This window comes from Peromyscus eremicus, chromosome 6, assembly GCF_949786415.1.
Source record: "Peromyscus eremicus chromosome 6, PerEre_H2_v1, whole genome shotgun sequence".
NCBI lineage: Eukaryota > Metazoa > Chordata > Mammalia > Rodentia > Cricetidae > Peromyscus > Peromyscus eremicus.
Genome location: NC_081421.1, coordinates 80,653,595 through 80,664,126, shown reverse-complemented (window position 1 = coordinate 80,664,126; position 10,532 = coordinate 80,653,595). Strand labels below are relative to the sequence as shown.

General features: G+C 56.1%; 1 protein-coding gene across 1 annotated transcript; it reads right to left on the bottom strand.

Moving 5' to 3' along the window:
* Positions 1 to 259: 259 nt before the first annotated feature.
* Positions 260 to 9,981, bottom strand: Alx3 (ALX homeobox 3). Its single transcript, XM_059264956.1, has 4 exons — positions 9,694 to 9,981; positions 4,381 to 4,700; positions 1,128 to 1,256; positions 260 to 741 (listed from the first exon to the last, which is right to left on the bottom strand). The coding sequence occupies exons 1-4, from the start codon at positions 9,968 to 9,970 to the stop codon at positions 433 to 435; spliced, it is 1,035 nt and encodes a 344-aa protein (XP_059120939.1). The 5' UTR covers positions 9,971 to 9,981; the 3' UTR covers positions 260 to 432.
* Positions 9,982 to 10,532: the final 551 nt, after the last annotated feature.

The following is a 10,532-nucleotide window of genomic DNA, read 5'->3' as shown; positions in this document are numbered from 1 at the left end:
CTGGTGTTAGAAAGGCAGAAGCGAGGCCAGCCCTAAGTGCCACAGAGAGCTCCTCCCTGTTCAATTAGCATCCTCCTCCCATCTTCCTGGGCTGGATCCCAGGAGTTAGGAACCGTCTTGAGGAAACAGGGCATCGTCTGTCACCTTTTCTCTAGCCCAGTTTGAACGAGGGGACCCAGTTTATACTAAGAGTCGTTCTGCCTGCTTTGAAGTCTCTTTCTCCTAGGCAGCCCTACCTTATCTTAAGAGATAAGATCCTGTAGCCTGTTCCCTGAAGGAGGCTGAGGGTCCCAGCTCCTCTCCCAAGCTTCTGGAACCACCCGGGATACGGAGGCAAAAGGTTTTGCTGTCTGGTGTCCAGGTAGAGATGGGTGAGGAGCAGGCGAGAGCAGGAAGAGGAGCGGGCAGCTCAGTCTGTGTCCAGGTAACCCATCACGTGGTCCAGTTCAGCAGGCTGGGGGGCTCTTTGGGCTTCACCCTGAGCGAGACGAGGCTTGGAGACTTGTAGTCACCATCCGGAGAAGGCTCAAAGCTGTGCCCTCCCAGGGCAGGAGGAAAGCCATGGATGGAATAGATGCCAGGGTGGGCTGCTGGGGAGGCTGGCACTCCCATGAAGCCAGCCACATTTCCATGGGAATGGGAGTATGGAGACATGCACGGAGAGGGGATGCCCTCTGGAGACATGAGGCAGGGCCCCCCTGGGCTCCCAGACCCTGGACTGGGCCACAGGGAGTTCTGCAGCTGAAAAGAGAAGGAAAAAGGAGGGCCATGAGCTGCTTGCCCCAGAAGCTGCGTGCCTTACCCTGGTGGCTCTCTCCTTGTCCTTGAAACCTCAGAAGCTTTCTAGAAGTCTCCACTAGGCCCAGGGTCATCCCTCCTACTACTTATACTGGCATCCAGGATGTCCCCACCATGGCTTCTCAGAACTATACTTTCTTCTTTAATTCTTCCATGTTCTGTATGTATCAGAGTAGGCAATAGCCCTGCTCTCAAGAGGAAGAAGTGATTTGCCCACATTACACAGCACCCAGATGCTGCAGCTCCCCCTCCCCCAGAGCACATGTTCTCACTGGCAACCCCACAGGTCCAGGACAGGCCTCGTGGAAGGGAGGGACTAAAGGTCTCACCTGAGGATGGCTGTCAGTTCGGGGCAGCACAGAGATATCATAGGCAGTGGTGAAAGGGTTCCGCCCCTCCTGCATCTTCCCATAACGCTCACGCTTCCGCCACTTGGCTCTGCGGTTCTGGAACCAGACCTGGGGACCATTGGGGAGGGTTAAGGGATGCCAGAGCAGCCCTGAGGACTGGAGCCTAATGGGTGAGGGTAATCACTGAGTCCTCTCCTGGGATCTAGAGCCAAGCCAGAAAATCCCGAGTGGTAGGAGCTTAGAAATCCTCACTGTTCCCAGGGCCAGTGGAGCCTGGGAGAGGCCCCATTCCAGAACAGTACTACTGGCCCCCAGGGCCCCTAGCATTCCCCAGACTGAGACACTCTCTTCATCTCCAGCCTGGCTAGGTCTTGTCACAGTGTTTAGGGGAAGGGGGCTTGTGGGCTCAGGATACCTCCTAGGTGTGCCAGTGTGTGGGCATTAGTCTGGTTGATCCACCTTGTAGCATCCAATGAATCAAGGCATTCCTGTTCAGTTAAGGCACTCCTGCTCAGGTCATGGTCCTGTTTAATCCCTCAGTGGCTCCTTGGAAACCCTGACCTAGAGTCCATTTCCTAGCAAGGCTCCTTAGGTCTCTACCCTCTCCAGAGTCTTAGGTCCTGGCAGGCAACAGCACTTTGCTCATCCTAGATGCTTCCCAAGCTCCCACCCACCTCTCTTTTTAAGATACCTGCTGTGGTTCCTTCCCACCAGTAAGTAAGTTTCCCCTTCCTGGACTATCCGTCTCTTTGACATATCCTCCAGGCTGGGTTCTTCTAGAATGTTCTGACCTTTCTCAGTGCACTCATCACATTTTGTGCCCATGCTCTCTTCGGGAGTCTACTTCTTGATTATTTATGAGTTCCTGGCAGGTGAGGGGTCCTGTGTCTTACACATATCTGAGCACCCATGTGATGAATATGGCATGTACCCTATCCTATTTCATTTATTTGAATGGGTGGTATAGTTTGACTTCTTTCATTTAATGTCGTGTCCGCTATGGAATAGATGTTGGTAATATTGAAACCAAACCAAGGTGGGTGTAAGGACACACGCCTGGAATTCCAGAACTTGGAAGTGGAGGCTAGAGGATTAGTTGTTCAAGTCCAGCTTCAGTCACATACTGAGTTTGAAGCCAGTATAACACACGCGTACCCCTGCCAAAATCTGAACCCAAAACCAAAGCCAAAACGAACCACACACAAACCATCACTGTTTTCTAGGGATCCATCTAGGAATAAAAATAGAAAAAGCTGTGTATGTGTGTACATGTGTGTAAAACCCCACTACCCTGTTTGGGATGAGGACATCCCTAGCCCTCATATATACCTTTCTCCTTGGTCACCTCTACTCACATAGGCCAGCACCTTGATAACTAAGAGGCTGTGCTCCCCTATTCTCCTAGCTTCCAGGTTGTTGGGATGCCAGGGTAGGCCTGGCCAAGGTTAGGAGTGTCCACCGTGAATGCCCTTCTCTCTCCTCGCCCTCCTCTTTATTGGGAATTACTTTCTTGTCACCACCCACTTCCCCCTGGAACCTCTCCACTGTGGACCTCTGCCTGGACTTGGGACTTGCCTCTCCATTGTCACATGTGTGTTCTTAATTAGTCCTCTTCATGGGGTGGGGTTTATGGTGAGCATCATGGTCCTGTCAGAGAAGAACCTCCCTATTCTCCAGGCCCTTTGGACTGGTTTTGGGAGTCCCATGACTACTCTTGTATTCTTCCAGGGTCCTAAAGGACGAGGAGCTAGGTCTGGTGGCGCATGCCTATAGCGTGTGTTATTGCCAGCACTCAGGAGGATCTTTAGTTTGAGGCCAGCCTGGGCTGTTAAATGACACCGGGGACAGCCTAGATTCTAGAGAGAATGAGACCCTGTTTCAAAAACACCCTCCAAAAATCTTAAAAGAAAAAGAAAAGAAGGAGGAAGAAGAGGGAGAGGGCCTAGGAGAGGAATGAGGGAGGTTCCCCCCCCCACACACACTATGCATTTCCACAGGGAAAAGCAACTCAGACACCACCCCAACACAACATTCCAGAGCCTCCCTGTTCTGGACTTCCTTAGCTTATAAAATCTGGGGTTGTTCCCATAGCTTGGGGACCTTGGCGGACAGTCATAGAAGACAGTTTTAGCTGCCACCGAGATGGGACAGGAAAGCGTGGGGACACAGCAGAGGAGAGGAGACAGCTTTAGCCCCTCTCTGGTTTTGGAGGATCGATGGTGCTGGCTTCGGTAGAGCGGCCTGTGGGGCCCCACAGTCCGTTAGGGCTGCCCCCCACCTTAGCATCTTCTCAAGTCTCTGGAAGGGCACTGTCCTGGGAGTGATAGACCAAGTTTCACTTCTCTTCCCTCACTGTAGGAGAGGCAGATGCCTCTGCCCAGGCGGTGACCTCACCTTTCTCTAGAACCCCAAACACACCTTCCAGGGGCTCCTTCTCTGGCACTGGGAAACCTGTTCTAACTAAACCATGGATCAAAGCAAGGCCACAAGTGACCAGTCTTCCTCTTAAGCCAGACTCTTAATGAAGGCCCTTTCCATCCCAGTCCTGCTAGTTAGTCACCTCCATGTTCTCCATCACTTCCAGCACCCACCCACCCTCTCTCCCGCTTCCCCATTGGCTGAGCTCCCCACTATGGGAAATGGTGGTCACAGCCAAAGGCCCTGAAGGTTGGTTTCTGTACAGAAGAGCCCGTTGGAGTAGGGAAGGGTTCCTGGTCAAGTCCTCCTAACTAGAAGCTGGTTGTTGGCTCATGATGAGTCTGACACATCCTTTGGTGACCTTCCCGCTCTTGCCAGCCACCTCAGAAGTAGCACTGATGTATGCTCAGCACTCACTTCTTCTAAAATGCTGCCCGACTGACGACCCTCAAAGATTCTCTGGCTTGCTACTGGTAACTCCTTTTCTAAAAGTGGGCAACAGAAACACCAAATCATCTGGCTAGCTAGTAAATAATAGAGGACTCCCATACAGATATTTGGACTCCAAGAGACCATCTGCAAATCTATGCCCAAGCCTTGACCCAATGATGTATTTCATCAGAAATAGAGAAGAGTCTGTAGTCACAGTAGAGCTGAGCGTGAAGGGTGAGCTCCAAAGGCCGGCCTCCAGGAGGACCTGGCCAGGCTGGCTCTCTGAGACACTAGTGCCCACCTCTCCTAGCTCTTCCTTGGTCTGGTCCATGGCCTGAGTGGCTGTGGTAGCCAGAGAGTCTGGTGCCCACTATGGCCTCACCTGTACCCGGGCCTCAGTCAGGTCCGTGCGTAAAGCCAGCTGCTCCCGGGCATACACGTCAGGGTAGTGGGTTTTCTGGAAGACTTTCTCCAGTTCTTCCAGCTGGAACGTGCTGAAGGTCGTGCGGTTTCGGCGCTTCTTGCTCTTGCTCTTGGCCAACTCCATGGAGTCAGGAAGTCCCGGGGAAAGAGGGATGACACGCAGGCTGGCCAGGCAGGGACCTGGGGAACCTTGTACATTAGAGGGCCCGTCTCTGGGACCCCCTGGGCAATCCACCGGCAGCTGGGGGAAGCTGGCGGCTTTGGAGGCCTTCTCCTCAGCTGCAATGGAAAACACAAAAAGGAGAATGGAACCCTAACAGGGGGTTTTGTGGGTGGAATAGAGGGAGGGGAAGAGCACCGAAGCTTTAGTCTCCTCCCCCTCCCCCTCCTCCCCTCCCCCTCCTCCTCCTCCTCCCCTTGTCTTCCTCCTGGCAGCCACCCTCCCTGGGAGCCTGGCATTCAGAGGCCTGGCTGCTGAGCCTCCAGCTGGGGAGGGGGCCCTAGGGAACCATGTGCTCTGTGGTCTGGGCAGATCTTCTGGGGCCAGAGGGGGGTTCATTTCGGGGAAGTGCTCTGTGGTGGTGTCTCCCACAGGGTGTGGAGGTGCCAGGATTGGCGCCACAGCAGGGACTGCCACCCCAGCAGGGCCAAGAGTGGGGGCAGGGGTTAAGGATGGGGTGGTTGACATCTCCCACCCCTTCTAGAGTGCTCCCTTGTTCTGGCTGTGCCAGCCTTGGTTCCCAGGCCCTCGGGCTCATGCCTCTGCTACCAGAGCCAGGCAGGCATGGACAGAGATGCATAGACCACCTCTGGCTGGTTTCCCTGCGCCTCACTCTTTGAAGTCCAAGTCTCACATTAATATTAATTTTCCCAACTCTGAGGTATGAAGAGCAAGCTGGGACAATGCTGATTCCATAGGAATTACCTGCCTTCCTTCATCCCTAAGTTGTGATGTCAGGGCAAGAACTTAAGCTCCAGCTTAAGAAAGGTGGAGGCCAGATAGGCTGTGCTTTGGAGGAGTTCTGAGAGGCCAGTACCACAACTCCCTTTCCCCCATCACCCTCAACAATTTCTTCCCCTCCCACCTCAGGAGTTTCTGAGCGTTTCCTCATCACCTCCATTAACAGGCAGCGAGGGAGGGCGCCATTGCAGACTGGGAACAGTTCCCAGCAGCCTCACTCTGACATGCTCTCGCTCAGGAACCCCATATGACTGACCTGGCATGGTGAAAAATAGGTCACCACAATCATCCCCCACCCTCTCCCTCTGGAAAAGACCCCCAGCAGTGTCCCCATAAAGATCCCCCTCAACAGTCTGCTGGGATGGAAGCCACGACAAAGAGGACGCCACAAAGACGCCCTGCTGACTCAGAGGGCCCCTTCTTTGGCCCCAGGCCCATCTCCAATGGGGGCCTGGCCCTCAGGAGGCCCAGCTAGCTGGCACCAAGAAGCAGTTTCTTCCTGGAGACTTAATGTCAAGATCATAGCTGTGGATGTGTGTGAAGAGGGGTACACTGAGTCAGACGAGCCCCTATCTGGAGGGCAACTTGGGCTGAACCCTTTCCAGCTGGAGAGCGGTCGATGACCCCCTCAGGACCACCTAGGCTGTGAAATAAGCTTCCCGTGTGTGTCCTGAAGACCTAGGACAGTCACACAAGGCCTGGCCTCTGGCAGCACCAGCGTGTAGCAACCGTCTCCTCCATGACCCACAGGCAGCATAGGGAGGAATCCTACTGCAGTCCTTACATTCTGCTCCCCATCATCACGTTTGGCTAGGAAGGAGGGATCAAAGAAGTCAACCTAAATCATAAGAAATTGTCAGAGGGCGTCGGGAGCTTGGAATGGGTCACCTGGAGATAGCAGGCCCTCAAAATGGCCTGGCAGGGAAGAGCCTTGGGGTCTTGGGTTCTCAGGGAGGTAAGGGTGGACTTCAGGCAGAAAATGGGTGGAGAGGAGCTCAGGGCAGGAGCTCAGAAGTACTGACCTCACTACACAGAGCTCCCCGAGGTCTTCTGCTTCCTTACTCCCAGTGTCTGTTCCCATAAGAGCCAGCTCACAGGAAATACTCTGGTCTAGGGCCCAGTCACTTGCTTTCCTGATCTTGAGCCCATAAGCTTATAAAGTCAAGAGATCAAAACACAGCAGAGCAGCTATCCCCTCCAACAGAGGCTAAGCCTGCTGACCTCTGTTCCTCTCTCATGCCTGCCCTCTCTACAGTCTTCTCGAGTGACAGACAACTGCTTCCCCTCTTCATAACTGTTTCCCTAAAACCTTCCTGATCTAGTGGGAGGACTCCAGGGCCAGGGCCACTTTTCAGAGATTCCCAAGCAGCTTCCCGAGGAGTCAAGCCTAAGGAGAGCAGAGACAGAAATGGGAGAAATGGAGAGTAGCCACCAGGAAGGGTGTCCAGGAGTAGACACTATCAGTTTAAACTCTCTAGGGGAAGGTCGTTCCGTTAAGGAGGGCCCATTTGAGGTTTGAACTGTTATCAGTTACTACAGCACACTGGGGGTGGTCCAGAGAGAGTACTCAAGTTGGTTGTTGGTCACTGGGAGCCTGAAGCAAAGTGTAAGGAGAGTCCTGAGCCTGTACACCTGCAGGAATGCAACAGCACTCTGAGTGAAAGCCAGGTGCAAGAACCGGGACCTTTACCGAACCAACAGGGGTCAGGATTCTTTATCTCTGACCTGACCTTCAAACCTGTGCATCCCTGACCAGGGAGAAGCGCACCACAGCCCTACCACATGCTGTCCCAAGCCACCTCAAGCTTGGTTGGTGAGCAGCACCAATCCTGGCTGCTCCTAAGTCCAGATTGTGGCATCCACTATTGTCACAGAATCAGCCACCTGGCTTTCAGCGTTTAAGGCCGCCTTGCTCTAAGGTGAGCTCGTTTTCTATCGTCATGCTGGGGTCTCTAAATGAAGCCTGGGCTTCCTCAGCTCTGACCGTAATAAGCGCCAAGCTCCAGGACGGGTCTTAGGGCTGTGGATTTCAACTGAAGCAGGTGGGTAGAACTCCAACAGGAATCGTTTCCAGAGGATTCGTTCCCAGGTCAGAGAGCCATGCTTAGGGACAAACTGGCAGCCCTGGAGGAACCGGAAGGAACCATCCCTGCACACACAGGTATTACCCGAGGAGGGTGCATGGGTGGCTGGAAAGGATGAAACGAGGCCCGTGTCGGGAGAAGGGCAGGGCACTTTCTGCAAAGTGCGGCCAGAGGCAGCCGGGATGCAGACGCCGCCAGGTTGAGGAGAAGAGATGTGAGCCAGGCTCGGAGCGCAACAACTGGGTCTCAGCAAAGACTAGCCAAATGCTCCTCCGAGACCGATAGTTTAAAGATGTGTGTGTGTGTGTGTGGGGGGGGGGGTTGGGGTCACCTTTATTTACTAAGGATCCACGTACAACCAAGACCAGAACTGAGGAGTTTCAGTCAGGGCGTCGAGAGGGAGCAGTGGCCAGGATCCCAGCCCAGGCTCGAGCTCGCTGGGCTGCGCCTCCTTTGCGTTTGGCCTGTCCCCGGCACAACCCAAATCATTAATTTTCCTATCTCATTTGTTCCTATTTGGTGTGCGCTATCCCTTTAGGGAGTACCCTCTTCTTTCGTTTGTTCTGTTCTCTCTCTCTCTTTTTCTTCCTCGTTTACCCGCTTCGTTCGATCTGCTGTTTGCTCTTTTCGTTAGTCCATTCACTCCCTTTCGTTCTTCTGTCCGCCCCACCGATTGACTTCCCCTGTTACCTTTGTTCTTCAACCTCTAATCCGTTGTTTTGTTCAACGTCCTCATCTCCCTTTGGGTTGTTGCTTTTTTTCTTTTCTTTTTTTTTTAACTTTCTTTTACTTTTTCTTTCTTTCTTTCTTTCGCCACTTTTCGTTGAGAGAACAGACTCGCTGCCCGCAGCTTTTCGACAGGCGCCCAACCCCTTGGCTATCCAGGAACCCGAACTGTAGGTGCAGGATGCTGTGCAGCGGCCGGGATACTGGACTATGGGGTGGGTGCTGCCGGGTGCGACACCGACCCAAGCGGGTACCTGTCCCTGGCGGTGCTCTGGCCGCTGCGCGGATGCCGCCGTCTGGCAGGGATCAGAGGAGCCAGGCCAACTGCTTCTCATTAAGTCCCAACTGTGGTTTTTATCAGGAGAGCCTCTTTCAAAGGGCATTAGACGCGAAGCTCCGCGGACTTGCTCATTTCCTCCGATGACCCCAACACACCTCCCAGGCCTCCCCTGCACACTCCCACCACCCTGACCGGACGAAGGCCGGAGCTGCTAGCTGCTCAGCCACTCGGAGGAGGCCGGTGAGGCGCAGGCGATTGCCGCATGGGCGGATCTCCAGAGATCCAGCTCTGAGTCTGGGCCGTGAAATGTGGCAGCATACAAGGGGTGGGCGTGGGCGCCGAGGCTCTCGTGGGTCAGCGGGTATAGTGAGCGGCAAACTAGTCTTGCCAGGCCCAGCCATTCAGGCACGTTCTCAGATAATGGCACGGGCTACCCGCTTTAGCACACAGGGCACTGTCCCCGGAGCGGGAGGCGCCTTGGGGTTTAGGACTGTCCAAGGCCGCTTCCGACGGCTCAGAGGTGGCGATTCGGTGCCGGCATGCCAACTACAAGGAGGGCGGCCATCCCCGTGCGGGGAGGCCAGGTTAGTCTGAGGAACAAGAGCATAATTATTCGATCTTGACAACGGTCCCAGGCACCGAAGTGCATCAGCCACCGCTGCTCCGCGGAGCGTCTAACGGCCACGGCGGCGGCACCCTTTCCTGAAGAGGCTGGGCCCGACTTGGAGAGCTGGGTAAGTCCAGGCCGCAGCCCTTCGCTGAGTCCAGCTTGGCCACTAAGTCGAGACACAGCCTCTGCGCCCTCAACGGACGCCAGACACAAAAGCCGAGCTCTTCTCTCCCAGCGTCGAGGCCCAGTTAGGCTCCCGGGCCCTCGATCCAGTCCCCGCTTCTGGGTCGGTGGCAGCAGAGGCCCGGCTCCAGATGAGCATGATTTCTCCTTTCAGGTTCTGTCGTCTTCGGGGCCGGAATGGGCCCAGGATCGTGACCACTCAACCCTCCTTTGACCTCCCGCCTCCCGTTGCCGCCGCGCCCGGGACACGACTGTGCGGTCCCCACCGCACTGGCCTTGCCTGCCCAGGCCGGTAGCGATCAAGCGAGGGAACCGTGGGAAATGAGAGACGGGCCCAAGGTTGGGAAGCAGGAAAGCGGGAGAGGGGGTCGGGGAGACGAGGAGGGACCGGGGGGAAGGGAACGACACGGGGTCGGGCTGCGCGTTACCTTCCGCGGGGCCCTCGTAGAAGTGGCCGCCGTTGAGCACCGGGCCCGGCCCGAGGTCCTGCAGGTACTTGGCGGGCGGCTTGGCGGGCTCTGGGAGGTACGGTTCCAGGGGCCCGCAGGCCGGGAAGCGGCTTAGCCGCGGGCCGCGGGGTGGCGCGGGGTGCAGGTGAGGCGCGGCGTCGGGAGTCCCCTGGGCGCCTGGAGGCTCGTCCCCCGCGGCCGCGTAGGGACCCGCTGCCGGCCCCACCGCGAAAGGCGCGCAGCGCTCAGGGTCCATGCCGGCTCCGGGCGCACAGGCCGCCGGGGCTCCGGGGCTCCCGCTACCCGCGCGGCCTGTGAGCGCCTGCCAAGGGGGAGGGACCTGGGCTCGGGGGCGCGGAGCCCCCGGGAGCGGCGTGCGCCGCGGGGGGTGGGGGGGCAGGAGAGGGGGCCGCGCCTCTGACTTAATGCTGGAACTATCCACGTCACGTGCGGCCCCGCGCGGGTTAACCCCTCGGAGCCCAGGAACCCCCTGATGCACCCCGAGCCGATATCACAAGCAGTTGGAAGAGAGGAAGAGGAAGGCTGCTTCCTTTCGAGGGCAGGATCCCCTTTGTCTACCAGTTCGGGTGAGTCCTTGGCTCTGAGCTGCACCCTGAGTCCTGATAATCCATCTTAGTGGCTCTTGTCCCTGGAGAGGTGAGGCAGTGTGGGTAGACGCCCTCCTCCAACATACTCTCTGAGGCCTGATCTGACCTCGTCCGCCTGAGAGGAGAGCCCCTACAGTGGCTGAACTACAGGTCTCCTGGCTCTTTTTCCTGGTAGCAGGAGGAAAAAAGCAAGCACACCTCTCTTAGACA